This window comes from Podarcis tiliguerta, assembly GCF_965153285.1.
Source record: "Podarcis tiliguerta genome assembly, chromosome: 4".
NCBI classification, from domain to species: Eukaryota; Metazoa; Chordata; class Lepidosauria; order Squamata; family Lacertidae; genus Podarcis; species Podarcis tiliguerta.
In genome coordinates this window covers 6,266,899-6,290,347 of record NC_139537.1, presented here as the reverse complement: position 1 = coordinate 6,290,347, position 23,449 = coordinate 6,266,899, and the positions used below count along the sequence as shown (strand labels likewise).

The window sequence follows — 23,449 nt, the reverse complement described above, 5'->3', positions numbered from 1 at the left end:
AAAACCAAAGATCCACCCTGCCATTTGCAAAGGACAAAAATACCTCATATATTGGCCACAATGCCAAGGCCACTTATTCCTACAATATTGAACAATAGGGGGGGGAAGCTCATTTCTGATCTCAAGTAAACGGCCAGCAATAATCTACAGGGATGTAATCACAATAATCCATGGATCATGAAATTTACCCAATGGCAGGATCCATCGGAACTGCTCGAAAAAGACTTGAACTTTCCTTTAAAAAGCATGATCAAACACGCACACGCAACAAGGGAGGGCAAACAGCTATAAAGGATTTCCCAAAGGGGAGTGTCCCCAAAAGTGAAGATCCTCCTATGTTTTTCTGCCTCCACAAAAACCATTTCAAAGGTTACAGCACACGTAGTGTGTTATGTGCCATACAGGAGATGGATGTGATCTGGCCCCTGCTCAGAGTACAGTGGTGCCCCGCAAGACGGAAAACCCGCAAGACGAAAGGGTTTTCCGTTTTCAGAGGCGCTTCGCAAGACGAATTTCCCTATGGGCTTGCTTCGCAAGACGAAAATTGACGAAAATTTTTGAGTTTTTTCCCCGCTCCCAAACCCCTTTTTCTGAAGCGCTAAGCTGCTAAAAGCCTTTCAGCAGCAAAACCGCTAATCCCTTAAGCCTTTAATAGCCGTTAATAGCCCTTAAACTGTCAATAGCGCTAATAGCGCTAATCCGCTAATGGGCTTGCTTCGCAAGACGAAAAAACCGCAAGACGAAAAGACTCGCGGAACGGATTCTTTTCGTCTTGCGAGGCACCACTGTATTTAGGAGAATAGAGCTAGCAAGGGAGAAGTGAAGGAAACCATGTGGTGGTAAAGCTGGAGTGCTTTGGGAAAGCTATACTGATGAAGGTAATTTTAGACCTGAGAGAGGGAAGGTGGTGGGAGGAAAGAAAGGAGCAGCAGGCAATGTTTCTTTCAGCCATATTGACTTTGTTGCAGAGGACTATACTCAACACCCTATCTGGGAAAAGAAAGGAAAGGTATCTTCCCCACTGAAAATTAGCTTGGGAGGGGTGGGTGGCAGGGAGACCAATGCAACAGAATTCACCTTCTTTCATAGCAACTTTGGGTGCTAATAATTCACGCCATTCCATTTTAGGTTTTCCAGATGGGCCATGGAAACTTCTTGAACACACTTAAAAGTCTGGTCATTTCCAGCTAATTTCATTTCCAGCATTTCATTACGGAAGTTCTAAACACATCCAAAGCTCCACCTATTTGCCAAATCCAGCTGAACAAACACCTGTTCCAAAATGGGTGTATCTACATCACAAACTTTTAAACTACTTTAACAAGTCAAACCCAGAGATGCCTGGGAACTATACTTCTGCATGGGATCCAACAGAATTCTCAGCAACCTCTCCAAATGACAATTCTCATGAATCTCTGATACGTTATTTGCCCAGATACGTCTCCAAGACTGCTGCTGAAGAAGACAAGCCAACAAAGAGTAGTCAATATAGCTATAGCAACTGTTTTTCTTTTGTATGCTCAACAAGTCTGCTTTAAGATTTGAACAGAATCCCAGGCACATAGGTTCCCCATTATATGACTGACTGCTAATCTGCCCTTTCTCATGACTTTAATATATCCCTGTGTCTCCACCAAACACCACTGCAGCATTCCATTCTGCCAAATGTGGTATCTCTTTGGAATTAAGCAAGTGAAGGATGGGATTCACTAAAAATATACACGGTGGTCAAAATGATATGGCCCCGCATGGCTTTCTAGACAAATAGACATTTCTATGCTTGCCAAAGCAGCAAAATTTGGTCTTCGACAAGGAGTATATGTGTGTTTGCAGAGATTCATATATAAAAATGTGAGACTATTTACAAGCACGGGAAAAACCTGCGCACACTGTTAGCAATTAAAAATGGAGCCTTTTGCTCTCCGTGCTATGAGAAGCCTCCTCTACAAAATGTGCCATTTCATCTCCTTCAGTTTTTCTGACACTCAGTAGGAAATGCTGCACTGATTTGCAAGTCTGTTCCGATGTTCTCCTGAAGGCGGTTTATTAATAATAACTGGCAGGCAACAGCTAAAGTCCTGCACAGCAGCTAGCAGGCACATGCACCACATACACACACAGCAAATTTAAAATACAATCTTCTTAATTTTTCTAGTGACTGACAACAGTATGAGGGTTATTCTGTCTAGGTGCTGAGCAACACTGATTTGCTTGCTGTCTTATTTCCACCACCAAACCCTAGATAGCCCCAGGCTTGTGAGAAGCCTTTCAGACATAGCTTTTTATCAGGAAGGAGTAGCTAAGCTAGCAGAATCTCCCAAGGGGAAAATGAAGGAGAACAACAAACAGAAGCCCATTCCCACCTGGTCTAGACAAGAAGGAACAGCACCCAATCCCAGCTTCTGATATAGAGGTCAGACCTTTATTGCATCCACTGAGGGCTAACTGCCTCTAATGAAAACTGAAAAGAAATAGTGACCATTTCCTGGACTCCAAGATTACTTTCACATCTATCAAAGCAAGGGGCATTTCTGCACAGTTAATAACATCATCTGTCCATCTGTTCCCTTTTCCATGTAATAAGATCTTAAGTTCCAAGGCATGGCAAGTCTTAAGGTTTTAAGTTGAGGTTGGATGTCCCCCTGAAAGAGTTTGCAACTTATGAGGCAGTCTGCTCTGCCATGGAACATCTCGTACCATAAGCAAGAGTTTCTCAAGTTTTGTCTAAAGCCCTTTTCTTGTAATTGGGACCCATTGGTTTAGATCCTACCCGAAGCAACAGAAAGCAAATTTGTGCCATCATCTAAGCGATAGCCACTTAAAATCTGAAGATGGCTATTGCCTCTTAATAGTCTCTTGAACACCGCTCATTAAATAATTTTGCCCTTTAAGCCATTAATATGCTGGCCAGGGAAACTGGGATCTTTTTCCATGAAGGTGAAGAGAAGGTGAGACAAACATCTGCTTGACTGAATATCCTTAGGCATGGGGATTGGCCTAAAATCATATATTGCTCTAAGACTCCAAGTATTCTATGGGACCAACACAGCAAAACGGACAAGATTGCTTCCTGCATGAATTCTGACAAGTCACCTGTCCTTTTTTAACCACATAATTCTCACCTCATCATCTTCTTGGTGGCAGCACCCCAATTATAGAACACTCCCATGAGATATTTGATTAGCACCCAGATTAAAAGTCTTCAGGTATAAGATAAATTCATTTTTATTTATACAGGCCTTTGGGTCTTAGAAGGAGGTACCTCCCAAAATTACTAGGGCTGTAAGTGACTGTTGCTGCTGATCTGTATAAATTTCACTGTAATTTCATGGTTTAATTATTGTTTTATTACTATATTGTTTGCTTTCGGTAATTTTATATTGATAGCCACCCTGTTTGAAGGAAGAGAACAATATTAAAAAATACATAAAATAAACCCGTCCCTCTGTGAGAAGTGCAGAAATGCAGACCACCTATTCTCCCTACTAGTGGCTTAGTTTTTAAAATTCATAATCACAGCATTCACATTTCAACCCTTATGGCTATTAAAATCATTTATGTAGTGAAGGCTTGGAAGGCCTTAGTTCCAGCCTATACAGTTCCTGAACTGTCTCCCCTGATTGCTTTTCTCCACTATGGCTAGACATAGATGCTGCCCTATTCTATATTTCATCTTCACTAAGCATTCTCTGAACATCTCGTACAGTGGTGCCCCGCAAGACGAATGCCTCGCAAGACGGAAAACCCGCTAGACGAAAGGGTTTTCCGTTTTTCAATGCACTTCGCAGGACGAATTTCTCTATGGGCTTGCTTCGCAAGACGAAAATGTCTTGCGATTCCTGGGGGATTTTTCCGCTCCCCACCCCCTTTTTCTAAGGCACTAAGCTGCTAATAGCCTTTTAGCAGCTAATCCGCTAATCCCTTAAGCCTTTAATAGCCGCTAATAGCCGCTAAACCGCTAATAGCGCTAATCCGCTAATAGGGTTGCTTCGCAAGACGAAAAAACCGCTAGACGAAGAGACTCGCGGAACAGATTCTTTTCGTCTTGCGAGGCACCACTGTATTTGGTAGCAGTGAAAGTTTCTTACAAATTATGCAAATTCAGGTGAAGTTTGCGCAATTCATTCTGCGCACACAGCAGGAGCTCCCCCTTGGGTAAAGGTGGTTTTCCCTCTCCTTAGATAGGAAAAACACACAGGGCTGGCAATTATGGTTGCAGAACTCTCTGAGCATGTGCTGTGCAGGCATGTGCTAATGTTAAGACTCGAATCAGAGGGATAAAGACAGTTAAGCAAGCCTTACAAGTAACTGTTCTGCAGATGCTTCTCTCCTTTCACACTGCTGCTCTCTCCCTACCACGCCCGCCCGCCCCCCCCCCCCGAGCTGCCTTTTCCCAGCTACCAAAGATACTGCTGCCTGTCTCAATCTCTCCTTTCCCCACCCCTATTAAAGGGAGGGGGGCCAGACAGACAGTGCTTCACTAGATTAGCAGACAGGAAAAGCAAGTGGTGGACGGGCACACAAATCCAATAGAACTGTTCTGTAACCATTCAGACCAGAAAACATAACTAGGGTGGTGCTGGAAGGATGGGCAGATGCAATTCAGGGCCAAATTATACTCGCCCAATGCAAATCAAGGCAAAGTGAAATACAGGGTAGAGTCTGTCCAGCAGAGATGCCTTGCAGTTTCAAGCTTTTAGTCATTCACTTTACAATTGGTTCGTTCATTATACCAAGATTCCTTTCCATGAAGATAGTCCTATTATTATAAAGTGCTGAGGGTCAAAGATCCAAGCCAAAATCTAGGGCACATGTTCCACAGAGAAAAAGAGGACTGAAAGAGGACCATGAGAAAGACAGATGATTACATAAAAGAACTGCTTCAACGGCTCTGTAATTACAGTGGCCGGAAATGGAAAAGATGTTTGCTCCACTGGGAGGCTTGAGGCATATCCAAGTCGTCCTGTGCCACGAAAGCTTTGCCAAATCTGCTGACCCAACAGGAATTTCTATTTGGCCGTTAGGTCAAGTGTTGCTCACGTTGCAGGAAAGACTAATTTGTAACTGGAAGGAAATACTGTATTTTTTGCCCCATAGGACGCACTTTTCCCCCTCCAAAAATGAAGGGGAAATGTGTGTGCGTCCTATGGGGCGAATTCAGGCTTTCGCTGAAGCCTGGAGAGTGAGAGGCATCGGTGCGCACCGATCCCTCTTGCTCTCCAGGCTTCAGGAAGCTATGCGCAAGCCTTGCAAGCCCGGCGGGAGGGCGCCCCGTGCTTTGGGCAGGTGTGCACAAGGCTTGGGGCAGCAGCCCCCAAAAATGAGGTGCATCCTATGGGCCGGTGCGCCCTATAGGACGAAAAATACGGTATGTTAAGAACTACCCTTACAGATTATTTTAAATTAGGGGGGAAAGCACCCCCAAATTGTGTTTAGCAAGCAGCCCATATGCAGAGGGACTTCTTAAGCCCAGCATGTGGGGTTTCCTTGATCACTTAAGATGTATTCGCAGATGGGATTCTCAGGAGCACCTTGCTGCCCAATACTTACAATGCATGCAATTGCTCTCTTAGAGATGTCTGGGCTCCGTCCTAGAAGCTAGATTCACTCAACTGCAGTTTGCAGAAAGTATTTCCTCACCAAGAACAACCAACAATATCAAGTGTACGAAGCCCGAATACCACAAGCTAGCCCTACATAGAAAGTAAAGGTAAACGTAAAGGGACCCCTGAACATTAGGTCCAGTCTCGGACGACTCTGGGGTTGCAGCGCTCATCTCGCTTTATTGGCCGAGGGAGCCAGCACACAGCATCCGGGTCATGTGGCCAGCATGACTAAGCCGCTTCTGGCGAACCAAAGCAGTGCACGGAAACACTGTTTACCTTCCCGCCGGAGCGGTACCTATTTATCTACTTGCACTTGATGTGCTTTCGAACTGCTAGGTTGGCAGGAGAAGGGACCAAGTAATGGGAGCTCACCCTGTCGCAGGGATCCAAACCGCCAACCTTCTGATCGGCAAGCCCTAGGCTCTGTGGTTTAACCCACAGTGCTACTCGCATCCCACACATAGATAGTAGGCATGTGAATTTGCTATGTGTGTATCCTGCACCCCATAGTCACCTTTGACTGGACTTAACTATCCAGGGGGGTCCTTTACCTTTACCTTTCCTGATTTATAAGGCAAATCAGCATGATCTGGGTAAATTCTGAGCTGGATCAAGCTGTTAACAAGGTGTCTCATGGCAGATCAGGGACTCCCTAAGCTTCCAAGTGGCTTTGGTTATCCAAACAAAATGTACGGCCATTTTTTTCTCCCCCTTTGAAAAAGGAAACCAATCTCCCAGCGCACAAATTAATATTATTTTTAAAAGCAAGTGGAAGGGGTCTATTGTCTCCCAGCTGTACAGTGTTAAAATCACATGAAAGTCTCTATTATTGGGAACACGCACTGGATAAATCCCTGCATTATATAAGTTGACATTTGTAAATCATGAAACAAATACTGCCTTACCTGGTAGGTGTTGTCAAAGCTGTCATACATGAACCTGGTGATCAAAGAGGTCTTCCCCACTGGAAGACAAAATTGAGAGAGTATTAGTCACATCCAAAAAATGCATTCCAGGTGTTACACTTAAGTTGCAGCAGAAGATTGCCATATAATCAAACCCACAAAGAGGAAAATCGTCCAGTACAGATAGCATTTGAGAGTGAAGATGCTTCAGGAGGGGGAGGCAACACCAGATCAGAGCAAGAGACTACAAAAAGTTACTAGCTTTACTCTTTTTTTACCATCTTGTGGTTGCCTAGAACCTCAAAGGCGTAGGGTTTTTAGATGCTGTTTTCGGGGGGGACGGACAATCTTTGACATATTCTATAGAAGTATTTATATACAGCCCCACTCATAAAATCTCAAGGTGGTGCGCAATATAAAATATCATAAAACCAGACAAAATATGCTGTTATCTACTCAGTACATCCAACAGGGGGAAATATATAACAAGATCTTAAATTATAAGCTCTTACATTAGGATTGTTATAAAAGACTATCATTAGCAAAACCTTTAAAGTACATTTCATCCACGTTTTCCAAGATATTGATCTGCGAGTTTCATAAAGCTCATTTCAGCCTACATAATGACTATTTGTGTGGCTCATATTGGACACACTTCCCTATAAGGTGACAAAAAGGATCTCTTTCATATGAATGTCTTCAAGTACTGGGATCTCACCATTTTAATTCAGCGAGGACTGTTAATGTGCAAGATTGCTGAAGTGATAGCACAATGAAGTACCTTTCCAGAGATTATAAGAATCAACAATAGCCGCTTCCTGCTGTGTCTGTAATTAAAGAGAAGCAGTGGGCTCCGTTCTTAATATGAACAGATTTACATAATGCAAGAACGCCCACTCAAAAGTTCGAGTACAGTATTCAGAGGAATGGGACTTGAGGATTCGGTGACACAATACATTCCTGTGTTCAAAGCACTCCACCCTTTGTAACAGAATACCAGCCAGTAGAGCAAACAAGTAATGGAATCTGAACTGTTCCTAGTATTTACTCTCCCTGCATTAGAAGGGCATTATAGCCTATCAGGACCCAAGAGGAGTGTACTGGATCAGGCCAGCAGCCCATCTATGCTACATTCAATCTCACCTTCTGTGGGAGGAAATTCAATATATGAATCCCTGTGGACCATGTGTGTGGGTGAACAACAAAAGAATTGGTGGGGTGCTTGGATTCAAAATATGGGGCTAGCAAAAAGAGAGCCCCAGTGGCCAAGTATTAAACTCATAACAATAAGCAGCACTATAAAGCGTTAGGAATACAGGTTGCTCAACCTTTTTATGCCGTTGAGCTTCTAGCTCTCTTGCAATCAGCAGGCCACACACTGTTAAGTTTAAAACGTTTCACTTGCAGACTCAAGGTATCAGTCCTGTATTGTTCTGTGCAGCAACATGGGTAGTACTGGCAGAAAACCCTTGGGTAGAAAATACAGAATATAGTTCCAAACCAGTGCTCAAAGTTTGGGAATAAGCTTTCACATGCTATCCTTCGTTGGTTACATGGTGTGGGAAGGAGGGAGGGAGAAAGGAAGTGGAAAGGCTGCACTTCCTCCCTCCCCAAAGGAGAGGGTTGTACCTAGCTGAGTCTGTCTAGCAATTCAACTCTATTTTCCTCTACCCCTTCACGCACTCACTAGCAGTCCTGTATACAGTCATACCTCATGTTACGTTTGCTTCAAGTTGAGCATTTTCAGGTTGCGTCCCGTGGCAACCCAGAAGTACTGGAACGGGTTACTTCCGGGTTTCGCCGCTCGCGCAGACATGCAAAATGTTGTCATGCGCATGAGCAGAAGTGGCGAATTGCAACCCGTGCGTGCGCAGATGCGGGTTGCGTTCTTTTCAGGTTGCAAACGGGCCTCCGGAACGGATCCCGTTCGCAACCAGAGGTACCACTGTAGTTACATTTGCCTGCAATCTCTCACACCCAACGGGCACACAGGAACACTATTCAACATTCGTTATATGCTATCATTTTGTTGTTGTTGTTTAGTCGTTCAGTTGTGTCCGACTCTTCGTGACCCCATGCACCAGAGCATGCCAGGCACTCCTGTCTTCCACTGCCTCCCACAGTTTGGTCAAACTCATGCTGGTTGCTTCAAGAACACTATCCAACCATCTCGTCCTCTGTCGTCCCCTTCTCCTTGTGCCCTCCATCTTTCCCAACATCAGGGTCTTTTCCAGGGAGTCTTCTCTTCTCATGAGGTGGCCAAAGTATTGGAGTCTCAGCTTCAGGATCTGTCCTTCCAGTGAGCACTCAGGGCTGATTTCCTTCAGAATGGATAGGTTTGTTCTTCTTGCAGTCCGTGGGACTCTCAAGAGTCTCCTCCAGCACCATAATTCAAAAGCGTCAATTCTTCGGCGATCAGCCTTCTTTAGGGTCCAGCTCTCACTTCCATACATCACTACTGGGAAAACCATAGCTTTTACTATACGGACCTTTGTTGGCAAGGTGATGTCTCTACTTTTTAAAATGCTGTCTAGGTTTAACATTAATGATAATGCTATCATTAAGGTAACCTAATACAGCAGTGGCATTCTGTACCTAGGGATTGTAATCAACAGTAGGCCAGGCTTGCAACCAATAATTTCCAGGTCTGATCACCAGCATAGCCAGATGGAGCTGAGAAAAGGTGGCCTCCTAAGTGCCTAGAATTGCTGGATCAGTGGTTTTCCAAAATCCTACCATCAGGGAATCAATGTAAGAAAAGGACTCATATATGCAGGAATCCTTGCATAGCTGCCATGAAACCAATGTATGTTGCAGCAGGGAATTCTGGGAGTGATCCTGAGTCCACACTGTGAGAAGTGAGGTTACAGGGAAACAGGCAGAGGGTCTTCTTGGTAGTGGCACCCACCTGTGGAACGCCCTCCCGTCAGATGTCAAGGAGATAAGTAACTATACAACCTTTAGAAGACATCTGGATGGTTTTAGTGCTTGTTTCTGGGTATTCTGGAAGCCACCCAGAGTGGCTGGGGCAACCCACTCAGATGGGTGGGGTACAAATAATAATAAAGTAAAATAAAAACAATAAGATGCTCTCTGAAAGCAAAAGTGCCTGAAAACTTAATGGATGCCAAGATTGTGGATTCTAGTGAATACTGTTGCTGAAATCAGAGAGTGTTTTCAGCATGGCCAAACAAAAAGCTAGAAGGCAGTTAAGGTTTGTTTTATTCTGTAATAAACTATTTCTGTATTTTATTCTGTAAGAAACTATTTGTTATGGAAAGCAAGCTTCATTTTACTACCACTATTCTGAGTGCTCTTTCGTATTACTTTAGAGGTCTGCCAACAATCTTGGGGGTTCGCAGGTCAGGTTTCATAAAATACTTAAACTTTTATTAAACTTTCTCAATTGGTGCTTAGTTTCAAATAGCCATTCAGCCTGCTACCTTAACTGATTTCTGCTCCTCTGTTATCTACTGCGAGGGCGTTGTTTTAGTTCTATTTAATGAAATTTAATGAAAAATTTATTTCCCGGGGAAATGGGAATTAGAAAAGATTCAAGGAAAATTCAAAGAAAGGCTTTAAATAAAAAAAAGACGTATCTTTCCAAAAGAACCTTTCTTAAAAACCCCGAAGGACTAAGCTAAATTAATGTATGTTAACTACTGGAGATAAAGCTAGCATACAGAATATTTAAGAGAGTCCAAAAAAGTAGTGGCTGAGCATGGAGGTACTTCTGACTCCACAGGCCAGAACCCAGCTTGTGAAAGGCTAATCTTTGCAAAAGCAGATATTTTTCCACTTCCCCATCTAATCATTAGACAGAGGGGGAAACAAGAGTACAGTGGTGCCCCGCAAGACGAATGCCTCGCAAGACGGAAAACCCGCTAGACGAAAGGGTTTTCCGTTTTGGAGGTGCTTCGCAGGACGAATTTCTCTATGGGCTTGCTTCGCAAGACGAAAATGTCTTGCGATTCTTGAGGGGGTTTTTCGCTCCCCACCCCCTTTTTCTAAGGCGCTAAGCTGCTAATAGCCTTTTAGCAGCTAATCCGCTAATCCCTTAAACCTTTAATAGCCGCTAATAGCCACTAAACCGCTAATAGGCTTGCTTCGCAAGACGAAAAAACCGCAAGACGAAGAGACTCACGGATTATTTTCGTCTTGCGAGGCACCACTGTAGAAAGGTAGAAAGCAGTGGTGTCCAAACTTTTTTTCAAAGAGGGCCAGATTTGATGAAGTGAAGGGCCGACCAAAAGGCCGACCAAAGTTGTTGAGCTTTTTTCTTTTTTTAGGATTTAACCCCGAAGTTGAGTTGTTGAGCTTCTTTTAGGATTTTACCCTAGGAAATGAACTGCCACAGGGCCTGGATAAACTGACCAATGGTAGAAAGGATACAATGCCCAGCTAGCCTGAGTTTACATGTTTAAGAACTCTCTTCTGTTTACATTACATTCTACCAAGTAAATACTCTGGGGTGGGTTCGGCTAAGAAGAATTCTAAAAGTCTCGTGCTAACCACTTTCATTAGAGGCTACCCAGCAAGTTTTAATGCTGAGGGCTTATCTACACAACGTTTCCCCTGCTCTTTCCAGGTGCAGATGTAGGCTTCAAAGCTCTTTAGTGCTCAATTGGAACAAATTTGGGTTTTCTGCAGTTTGCCATTTGCTCCGATCTAGTTCTGAAGAGCGGATTTTTGCAGGAAAACTCCAGAGCAAAAAGAGGGCAGGAGGATGTCTGGATACAGAGCTTTAAAGTGCATACCATGCCTGGTAAGGTAAGTGTGGATAAGCCCGGAATGGAAATTTAAACCTGGTTCCCAGCTCTGCCTAAATCTCACAGCAGCCAATGCATACACAACAGGATAGCCTATGGAACAGCTCTTTCACATCAGCTAAGCACATCAAGTACTGAGTGGAAAGTTCAATGTCTAAATATCAGACATTTAAGAGTATATTTCTGAAAGCTAGCAAGGAAAGCTAAAGCAGCTATTTCTAGTGGGAGCAGCTGCTCACATGGATTCAAGCCGCCAGGAACATCATGTACTGCTAGGAGAGCAGGAGGGGAGTCTACTGCCTCAGTCGTCGTTCAGTGGCTCGCATGTGCAATGGTGAGCTTTTAGGCAAATGTTCACACAAAATGGTGACATCTCATAATTCTGCACACCAGTCAAATTAAAATGTAAGGAAATGTGGCAATTAGCCAGTGGCTTGAGGAAAAGAACGGTCCTGTCTTGGCAAGGAATTTGGTCGCATTGCCCTTCAAACAGCTCTAGGACAGAACATAGGCAAGCTTTCAGGGTTAGCACTTATCTACATGGCTACACTGCTATAACTTTAGTTCAGCTATTTGAAAGCATTCTTTTTGCCAATGATGACTCTGGTGTTTGAAAGCTAAAATGCAAGTCTTGCAACTATTTCCCTGGCTAAAGTAAAGGTAAAGGTACCTCTGCCCGTACGGGCCAGTCATGTCCGACTCTGGGGTTGCGCACCCATCTCGCTTAAGAGGCCGGGGGCCAGCGCTGTCGGAAGACACTTCCGGGTCACGTGGCCAGCGTGACAAGCTGCATCTGGCGAGCCAGCGCAGCACACGGAACGCCGTTTACCTTCCCGCTAGTAAGCGGTCCCTATTTATCTACTTGCACCCGGGGGTGCTTTCGAACTGCTAGGTTGGCAGGCGCTGGAACCGAGCAACGGGAGCGCACCCCGCCACGGGGATTCAAACCGCCGACCTCACGATCGGCAAGTCCTAGGCGCTGAGGTTTTACCCACAGCGCCACCCGCGTCCCATTTCCCTGGCTACCACTACATAATTGAGGAGTTTGAACTGCACACTTTGTGCAAGGAATTGATGCAAGGATGGGGGAAAGGCAAATATGCAATCCTGCTTTGATTCCATTCCATTGGGAGGAGCCAACAGGTATTCTGGGAACCTCCCCCCCCCCCCCCCCGGCCATGCCCTGTTTCCATTTAGAAGCTCCTCTGATTGGATTGAACAGTTGAAAATTTATTTTAAAATGTATTGACAGCTTTCCAAAAGTTCAAAGCTGAGTGCAATAGGCACCTTAAACAGAACCTCAGTAGACAAAATGAGTAACCTTAAACTGAAAGAGTAATAAAATAAAATTAGAGGGCAATAGGATGCACCAACATGAAATCACACTAAGAGCTAAACTGGCATTGAACCAAAGCCCGAGTAGCTATTCCCCACACTGCATATTAAAAACAAACACAAAACAATACATACTATTTTGTACTCAAATAAGGGCAAGAACCTCTATATTTTGCTTTTCCAGTTCTCATTCCAACAAAGTAAAGTACGAATAGGTTCATCACTCAAATCAATCTTGATCCCTGAATCAATTGGCTGGTGCCAGCCAAGCGCTGGGTGCAACTGCAAAGGGACCTGCATTGCAGCTTCCAAGTTGCTTGTCTCGCTAGCTACAATGAGCAAATACCTATGATGTGCCAGGGCCTGCTGATGAGAGCCCACTCAGAAAGCATGGGCAAGAGCTCTGCTCATCATCTCTGTGGGCTTAATTTGATCCATTAGCGCTACAACCTGTTCTCAACACCAGGCTTCTGCTCTGGAACACAGGTAAAGGTAAAGGTACCCCTGCCCGTACGGGCCAGTCTTGACAGACTCTAGGGTTGTGCGCCCATCTCACTCAAGAGGCCGGGGGCCAGCGCTGTCCGAAGACACTTCCGGGTCACGTGGCCAGCGTGACATCGCTGCTCTGGCGAGCCAGAGCCGCACACGGAAACGCCGTTTACCTTCCCGCTAGTAAGCGGTCCCTATTTATCTACTTGCACCCGGGAGTGCTTTCGAACTGCTAGGTTGGCAGGCGCTGGGACCGAACGACGGGAGCGCACCCCGCCACAGGGATTCGAACCGCCGACCTTTTAATTGGCAAGCCCTAGGCGCTGAGGCTTTTACCCACAGCGCCACCCGCGTCCCGGAACACAGGTAAAAGAGTTTATTTGCATATGTATGCACAAAGTGCTGTTCCTCACCAATAAGTAATCACTACTAGGCCCCACACATCTATTACAGAGGACTTCCAGCCATGCTTGTGATATATGGGCTTGAACTGCAGCACTTCCCATCAGTGATTCTTGGTAACCTGCTCACCTGCTTCTAATCACTGGTGTTCAAGTTCGCTGTTACATTAAGAATAAGCAACTATGAGTTGATTCATTTGATCAGCCTGCTGTCCAAAAGTGAGATACCGCATTGGCATGAATATAAGCCACACCCACAAATAAGCTGCACCTTTAAAATTCAGTGTCTTGGGGGAGGCTTGGGAGGTGCAGATGGGACGTGTGCCATTGCCCTGTGCTCCCGGGATGCTTTTGGGGGGGGGGGAGCTGTGCCGCTTTGCCGGTGGCCTCCCCCCCCCCGATGGCTATGGGGAGGCTTGGGAGCAGCGGGCGGGAGGCACACCGTTGCCCTGCACTCCCGGGCTGCGGGGAGGGGGGAGTCGCACCACTTTGCCAGTGGCGTAAGGTTGCAAATAAAAGCCACACTTCAACTTTTTGCCATCAGAATTTGGAAAACAGTGCAGCTTATTTTCGGGCCAATACAGTACTGAGTTTTACAAAACAATGACAGCCCTGTCCATAATCATGCTGTGTTAAAATGTACTGGAGAGTACTGGGGAGTAACAATAATGAATAATGAATAACAACAACCACCACCACCCTTAGAGTGAACCTTACAAGGCAGGTTGCAACATTAAAACACATAGTTGGACCTTTCGTGGTTCCGCAAACATATATGAAGATAACAAGGAGATAAGCACCAGTCTCATTAACATCTCTTCTGGTTTGCTGAATTCTTCTACATTCGAACCAAAATGAGACACCAAAGGCACAGAAGTGTTTATGAGAGGTTGGGTTAACATTCACCTGCCTGAAATGCATGTTCTGCTTCTTTCATTACCGACTAGGCCAGTTCCACTGCTGTTCATTTTCTCCTCTTGCCTTTCGGGCACACAAACACTAACCTCTTTCCGCATTGGTCAAAATTCTGTATTTGTCATATTGTTTCTCCCAACTTTATTTGTAGGCAGCAAATTGCCTGACAGTGGGACTAATTTACAGTGGTTCCAATTAACATGCTCTTTTATTTGCTGCTCCTGTAACCGTCCATCCAACAGCACACTGCCTCAGCACTGTAGAAAAAGAATCCGTGTTGTAATTGCAAGTCATTGCCATAATTGCTCTGGGCAGCAAGATCAGGAATTTGAGGGAGTGGGAGAAAAGAGCAAAAGTAAAACTTGAGGAGGGGGGAAATGAAATTTATCTGCACAAATAGTCTTGCTCTTTCTGCTCTTTAACTGGTGCTTTGGCCAATTTTACATTAAGGTTTTGAAAATTGGCCTTTTAATCACGTCCTCACAGTCCCACTGTGAGGCAATTTGCTGCCTACAAATAAAGCTGTAAATTATTATTTTTTATCAGCCAGAAGATGAAGCTCCTCAAAGTTGGGTCGCTGCAAATGCTTTTCAGTGCTCCAATCCCTTCACATTTCATTAGATTCTCTTATTTTGGATTCATAATGACTCTGCACTTTAGAGAAGGGCTACATGTAAGGAAAGTGCCTGTGCAGCTGCAGGGAGATTCCTATTGTGTTTTTAAAGAAACATTTTAGTTCTCAGGACTGTTAACACAGAGGAAGAGGAAAAGCTATTAGCATCCTGCAATTGATTGCCGAATTCCCCACCAATGTTTCTTAAAATGGCACCAAGGGCAATTTCCCAGATTAAAACTGGAGACACACTTTCTGTTCCACTCAAAAAGGCATTTTCCCTTTGATCAAGTCCTTGACCCCCACCTGAGGCATTCTTGCAAATGAGGGACATACCAGTTAGCATTGCCTCCTACCCTCCTCTTTTACTTCATCAAACCGTGCTTTCTGAGCACTGATGATCTTCTGAGCTTCTACAACTCTCTCTCAAGTAATCATTGGTGCAGCATTTGTGTGTCATCATTTTTTTAAAAACACACACGAATGTATAGAATGGGAATTCTCCGTGGTGCTGAAATTGGGGGTGGGGTTGCACTGGACAGACATCCTGAGAGTGTAAACAGCGGACGCTCGGGTTGCGAACGTGATCCGTGCTGGCTACACGTTCGCAACCCACACCTGCGCAAGCGTCTATGGAGTTTGTGGGATTTTGGAGTAGTATTTTGTATATTACGGGTACCATCCCTCTACGGTGTCCCTCTGTTGTTAGGAGGAGGTTTTCAAAGGTTGGCAGGGGCCTAGTTGCTACTGATTTTACTACTGGATTGTTTAAGAGGGCGTTCAATTGGTGATGTGTTAACCAGGGCATTTGGGTGTCTTCTAGTTTGTCTTGTCTTTCTTGTGTTGCCAAAGGTTTGCTATTTTTATAGAAGTCTATTAGGCGATATAAGCCTTTGGTTTGCCAGGTTTTAATCTGGAGGTTTTGTGCTGCGTGGTGGAATAATGGGTGGTACGCCAGGGGGATTAGTGGGGATGGGGTTGGGGATAGTTTGCCTATTACTGTTTTCCATGTTTTGAGCGTGGTCTGTGTGTACCTGTTAAGTGTTGTGGGAATTTTCCTTAGTTTGTTTGGGAGGAGAGGGTATGCTGTGGTGAATATTTTCAATTGTGTCCTTCTCTAGGTGTATCCATTATTTTGTCTCATCTTCTAGTTTATATGGGATTATATGGCGTATTTGGCTGGCAATGTAATATGTTTCTATGTTGGGGACTCCCCATCCTCCTTCTGAGGTGGGGAGGTGCAGGTATTTGGGGCTTATTCTTGGTTTTTTGTGTGAGAGAAGATAAAGGAGTGTAGTTTTCTCTGCCATCTGCGGAGTTGGGTTTGGGAAATCCAGACTGGGAGGGTTTGGAATAGGTAGGTTAGTTTTGGGAGGGTGATCATTTTGATCATGGCTATTTTGTCTGAGAGAGTTAAATTCATGTTGTTCCATCTTTTTAGGTCTTTGTTTATTTGGTGCCACAGGGGCTTGTAGTTGTGGAGGTATAATTTATTGAGGTTTCTGGCTATTTGTACTCCTAGGTATCTGAACTTGGTGTGGCAAAGTTTTATCTTAGTGACATTGGTGAGTTCTTTTTGGGTGTGAGGAGGGTGTTGAAGCACATAGCTTCTGACTTTGCAGATGACCTACTGGTCACAACACCAGACCCCTTAAACACACCAACCTCTCTAATCAGAGAACTCATCACATTTGCAATGGTGTCGTGCCTACAAGTAAATTTTGCAAAGAGCCCTAATTTATAGGTTCTGCCTTTTATTTCCACTCCCTTGATGTCTGTGGCTGGTTCGATTCAGATTGCTAAGGGTTCCAGAGCCAGGATAAATAAGAAGGGAGACAGTGGGCATCCTTGTTTTGTGCCTCTTTGGATTGCTATGGTGTTAGAGCCCATATTGTTGGTTCTGCATTTTGCTGAAGCTTGGGAGTATATTGTTTGAGGATTTGTAGGAAGTTGGGACCAAATTTCATGCTAGTTAGTACATGCCCCTGTTTTTGTAAGTTAAACAGCTTAGACAGATATGGTGAGACATGCTAGAGTCACAGCAAGAAATGAATATTTAAGAGTGCAGAGTATACTGTGACTTGTACATAAAGTGGGTGAGATAATATGGAAACTCACAATAAAATTCAGTTAGATGGAAGAATGTTTAAAATTCTCTAGAATCATCATCCAGATGCAGCAACTGATGGCTAAATTTCCCCAAAAAACTGCAAACACAAAGCGAGTCTGTAGCTCTCAAAAGGGAGACTGCAAAGCTAAGAGTCTCAAGCATTAGTACACTAAGCAGCCCTCTCCACTGGCATGCTAAGACAAAGCCCTTTAAAAAAGTAGTAGTAACAGGCCATGAGCTAAGTATACAAGACTAAAGGGATGACGGAAGCCCACATGAATATTTATGATTGTCTGGTGTAAAAGACGCAGAAATGGAAGCTAGAGTAGAGTGAAATGGCATGAAATAATGAGGAATGACACCCAGCTAGCAGGAGAACATCTTCAGAAGAGAGAAAATTCTACATACTCTGGGCTCCACTGGAAGAGGGGGTGGGGGTGGGGAAATCAACCCTAAATTAGCCCCATTCTCAGCAGCACACAAATATCAACACCAACATTATCAAGGGTAATGGAAGTAGACTCTTGATAACCGGATCACACCAAACGCAAAATACATGCAGAATTTTGCAGATGTCGTCACTGAAGAAGATCCGACACCCCGCACAATTAGATTCATAGCCTCTTCCACTTCTCCTCAAGAGAAAGTGGGGAAATGCTCGTTTATTATGTCGTCTGGAAAGAAAGTTGCTGAATGAATGCTTGTATGCTACAGGGACTTCCCAACTATGAAGTCCTTGTTGGTGAAGGCTGTACATTGGGAGTTCAGGGCAGAGTCTTCCTCCTGTTCCCCCTCCCTCCATAGAAGCAAATGATACAAATCATTTATATGGAAGGAGGAAAGGGATGTTTGTCAGGCCAAGTTTAAAAATACCTGGTGGCTGGGACAAGAGGCAGGCAGTGCTCCAGTTCAACTCTGATACTATATCCCATTTACTTAGTTCCACTGAATTTCAGCGGGAGGCACTGAGAACAGAACCTGCTCCTATAAGCATATTCTTATCCTCAGTTTCTAGACCCAAAGCATGATGAGCCCAGGCTGCCAGTCCCTGGTGAAATGCTTATTTTTCTTTCTTTTTTTTACACTGCTAATGAAATAGCCTAACCCATATTCTCCATGTTCCAAATGGAAGAAAACAATGTTTTAAAATCTATTGCCTAGCCTTATGAGAACTTCCTTCCTGTCTTTATCTGGGAATAACTTGTGCACATTTTCAATGCAAACATATACAGATGGATTTCAAAGCAATACTGAAATCTTTGGTCTCTGACTTTACATCAGCAACCTATGCAGTCTTCTGTACAGTGGAGAGCTTACAAAAAAAAAAAAAAAAAAAAAAAGGGAAGCTCCACCTGCAGATAAGCCTAGAGAGGCAGCAGATCCTATTCTCCCATCACAATTTGTCTGCCTCCAAGTGCAAACTGGAGGGCTTAGTTCCAGTCAGTCTGACAGGCAATAACTAAAGTAAACAAGATTTTTCATGCCTACTTGCTGGCTGCTGGTGCATTCCTAAGAGTGCTCTCCTAGCTTAAGAAAAGCAGCAAGTTTATCACCTCTACAAGAGCCAGATGTCAAGCAAGTAGTACTCAGATCACACGTTTAGAGAAAAAATGATTGGGAGAAGATGCGGTGTTGAGTTTTAGAGATTCTTGTACTGTGTTGTGATCTTTTGGAATTTTCATCTATTATCCTAGCTAGGAATGCATGGATCCTGCATCCAAAAGTGTCAAAAACCTAGCGTCCCACTGGAGAAAGGTCCCCCCCCCCCAATTATCTGTATTTCAAAATTATGCACTCAATTGTATTTTTAGGTTTCATATTTCCTTCTTTTAGTAAACTGCCCTGTGTATAAAATTTAAGGGCAACAAACATACTTACTGAAATATTAAAAGCTGCTTAATTTGCACATCTTTTTCACAATCCATAGTTTATATCTCAATGATCTTTTTTTTAAAGAAACAACCCCCCCCCCCAAAAAAATATGATAGAAGGAAAGTTTGTAACAGCGTTTTTTTTAAAAAGGGATTGTGGGGTGTGGGTGGGGAGTTCAGGAAATAACAAGCCAATTAGCTCAATGTCCATTCCAGGTCAATTAGTTAAAATCTTTATTAAAGATATTATTAAAGACATATAGAGCGTCTACAACAGGACCATGGGTGTAGCCAAGGGAGGGGCAGCTGCCCCCCACAAATCAATTAAAATATATAGCAAACTGAGGTTCTGCCCCCCCAACGAAATGTCTGCCCCCCCTAACAAAAATCCTGGCTGCAGGACTGTGGAATGAGTTGTAGTCCAAAACATCTGGAAGCACTAGGGGAAGGCAACAGTAGTCCAATTTGGATGCAACCAGGGCATATTAATTAAGTTCTAAGTATTAGCAGATGGCAAGATAAAATATATTGACAAAAGGCTCCTGGGAGGTTGCATCCCCTGCCTCCAAGAAATATAATCACAGCTGTCCTTGCATCCATTGGTCAGAGAAGGAGAGGCTTCAGGGACTGCCAGCTACACTAGAAATGTAGAGTACTTTGTCAGATCAGTAATACTGCTTATAATAAGTAACTTTAAAATATAAACCCAGAGCAGACCCCAAGGAGCACAACTAGCTTTTTGGGTGGGGAAAAATCTTATCTGGAGATGTTAGATAGGCTTGCTATTCTGCTCAGTGTCAATATGTATATCTTTTTTTCAAAGTGCTTTTTTCCTTTTCCTCTGCTATTATTTGAGAGATTATACCTCAGACATTTGTTGCAGTTCTTTGTCAAGTTGATGGGGGTTTTTTTGTACTATGCTTTTCAAAAATCAAATAAAAATAATATCAGATAATCTTTGCCTGAAGATTTACAGTCCTGTTCTCTAATCTCCATACAGTGCTTGTTATATTTGAAGCACTTGGAAAGCGATAAATAGTTCAAACTGAATTTTATTTAATTCCACATCTCATTATTGGTAATACCACTTGAGATTTTAGTGCAAGAGTAGTCAGATCACAGAAACACACAGCAGCAGGCGCTAGTAGCGTGGAAAAGGAAGCATTTCTAAGCCTTTTTAATATCATAGGTAAGGTAAGTCACTCCCGCCCCCTGAAAATATTAACAATATGATAAGCTCTTTCAAGTGGCAAGATATTTGAGGGTGCATGTTTTTTTCCACAGCCTGAAGATTACATCTATTATCTTTTCCCCAAAGATAAGAGAAAGAGCTAATCAGCAATTACAGACAACAAATGCCAGACACAAAGGCTCCAGAACCCCTCTGAGCTGCACCTGCTATTGCATCCTTAAGCACTATTTCAGCAGCAATCCACACCTAAGATGCAATCAAGTACATAAGCAATGGCATTCCCACCCCAACATTTAGGGACAAATGTGTAGCTCTCTGGAAAAAATATCAACAGGGGGCTCATCCCCATGCTCAAATCTGGACATTGATGTTAACTTTAAAAAAATGTTGTCTGTCTGAAATTGGGATACAGAAAGTTAAGCAACCAAGATTAACTGTCCTCCTTTAAAAAAGAAAATACATCAAAATAATAGAAACTGACCAGAAAAACCAAACCAAGCCGGATTCCTTTCAGGAGATTCCCTTTACAGTATTCTTGTAAATACCAAGCAAGAGGCATTTTTACAGCTTGAAATACAAATTTTAAAGGTTTTTAAATTATGCAGGGTGGGCAGATTTCAGGATACATTTCAACCCTAGCAAAGCAACAGTTAAATCTGAGATCCAACTTTTGGTTGACATTTGTAAGATTACTCAGTGTAATCTCTCTCCCTAAACTTCTTGTCATTATAAGCAACCTTTAGAAGATTGCATTGTGGTGTGCAATCCCTTGGGCTGTGGAGGACCTTGAGCAAGAGACCCTAGGGAAGCAAAGAACTTTCCGAAAAGGCGGCTAGGTTTGCCCCATGGATCTCCACCACTGCCAAAGGAAGGAAGGAAGGAAGGAAGGAAGGAAGGAAGCCGGGTAACACTTGGCTCCAGAAAGTAGCAACTGATATAGGTTGCCGGTGTGTGTGCACGTGCGAGCGCAGGCATCTTGCTAAGAAGCGTGTCTTGTGAACATCCACGTGGCAGAAAGAAAGCAATTCCAATTAGATTCTGCAGTGCAATATGCAATAGCTATCTATCTATCATTAAGTGCAAGTAAGAGATCCAGAATCATCACTGAAAATCAGCTATTCTTTATCTCCATCTGCTACCAACGTTTTCTGGACTTAAGGGGCTACTAGGTCTTTAAAATCAGATGTGGGCAAGTCACATTTAATTGTCACAGAACTGCCAAGAAAAGAAACACAGGACTATGCTGGCCACTGGGCTGAGCGCTAAAGGGCTGGGACAGACACCCAGGACAGTGCTGAAGCACTGGAGGAAGGAAAAACGGGAGACAGAGGGGCAGGTGCTGCTTCATCTTGGCTGCTTGTAGAGGGACCAAACAGTACCTGTCCAAGGTGAGCAGATAAGTGGCAGATACTGGGGTTTCAACATCTTCGGAAACGTATTTCTAGTTTTATAGTGTATACCACAGTGCTCTCATATTAAGATCATCATTCTTATCTTAATAAAGGTTTGTTTGTTACATTTCAGGTAGCCTGAATTTCAAACTCTTTCATTCATTAACTGCACTTACTCCAAGGAAGCCAAACATGGAGAGTAATCAATATTTTATATATGAAGTGCAACAGAAATATTGTGTGCCAAAAACAGGCAAACCCAGTCTTGGCTAGCCAAATACAAACAGCTATATGATGCTACTAAGTCACCTGTTCTAGTTCCAGCAACCATCATGCCACACTTAATGCGAAACACAGGGCTTTGATTGGATGGTTGGCATCCGTCTGTCTTGGGAGCTAATGGAAATGCCTAATTAGGGCAACCTTTGGAATGTTCAAAGGTCCTTGAGTTACTATTGATAAGACAAAAGGACATCATAAAAACTTAAGCATGCCTAGAACATAATTTTTGCTTCTTCCAGCAGCAAATCACACCTCAATTTGGGGAGGAGGGGTTTAAGCCCCTAGGTTTTTCTGAGTCTTTTATTTGTTCGATGGTAAAGGTAAAGGTACCCGTGACCATTAGGTCCAGTCGTGACCGACTCTGGGGTTATGCGCTCATCTCACTCTATAGGCCGAGGGAGCCGGTGTTTGTCTGCAGACAGCTTCTGGGTAATGTGGCCAGCATGACAAAACTGCTTCTGGCGAACCAGGGCAGCACACGGAAACGCCGTTTACCTTCCCGCTATAAAGCATTACCTATTTATCTACTTGCACTTTGATGTAATTTCAAACTGCTAGGTGGGCAGGAGCTGGGACCGAGCAACGGGAGCTCACTCCGTCGCAGGGATTCGAACCGCCAACCTTCTGATCAGCAAGTCCTAGGCTCAGTGGTTTAACCCACAGCGCCACCCGCATTCGATGGTACAATATAGCAAAAACTAAATCTGGACCTTCTGCTCTCTACCTATCGCCAGAAAGCTTGTCCTTATTATTAGTGTTTCAGATTGGAGAATTAGTGTGGTTAAACATACCAGAACTCATATTTAATAACAGTAAAAAAATGACAGCAGACAACAGCTGCAGATGGTTGGCTTGCTGTAAATTTGAAAACTATTATTTGAGTTCAAGCCTATGAGAAGTACATGTACCACAATCCAGTGTGATGTCTGAAAGGAGCCAGTTTCCACACGATTAAGTGGGGAAGGGGGAGAACCATATGCTTTTGAGCAACAGTACACCTCATCAAGCAGCAACACTTTTCAGGTCACTTGGCGTTAAATTTTTTAGCAATAATTCACATGACAAAACCATAACTGCAGCAATATTCACTCTCAAGAGGATAATTTAATGCAATGGCCAATGGAGCAGATTTTGCTTCAGGTGGGAAAGTTCAGATCTTTTATTAGAGAGCCTGCTTAAGGGAGAAGAAACCTTCAAATCAACAGTTTAACATAGGCTGGGATTTTGAAACCTTACACATCTGTTTTATCTATGACGGTGCTAAAAAAACCAAACCTGTTGCCAGAGTTCTTTTCTTGAAAAGCCAAAGCAAGTCAGATACTTTCCTGAGAAGGCTATCAGTACATGGGAGCATCGCCAAAGAACATAACATTTCGGAGGAAGGGCCATTTTTAAGGGGCTGCTCACTTCCTTTAATTCTTCTTGCACCCAGTTAAGGTATTTTTACTCCATATTTTGACCATTTGTATACCACTTAATCACCGTAGTCTCTAAGTTAGACCACATAACTGGCTTGTTACCCATTGTTCTGAGAATATCTAGCAATCACACGTGTCAAAAGGTTTTAGGT

The 23,449-nt window shown here is 43.6% G+C and overlaps 1 protein-coding gene across 3 annotated transcripts in view; it reads right to left on the bottom strand.

Annotated features, from left to right (window-relative positions):
- Nucleotides 1-23,449, bottom strand: part of RAB6A (RAB6A, member RAS oncogene family) — a 59,478-nt gene that overhangs the window by 19,280 nt on the left and 16,749 nt on the right. For all 3 annotated transcript variants that reach the window (XM_083436899.1, XM_083436898.1, XM_083436900.1), the window contains exon 2: nucleotides 6,512-6,570. In XM_083436899.1, coding sequence (XP_083293025.1) covers nucleotides 6,512-6,570 — 59 coding nt within the window. The remainder of the gene's footprint in view (nucleotides 1-6,511; nucleotides 6,571-23,449) is intronic.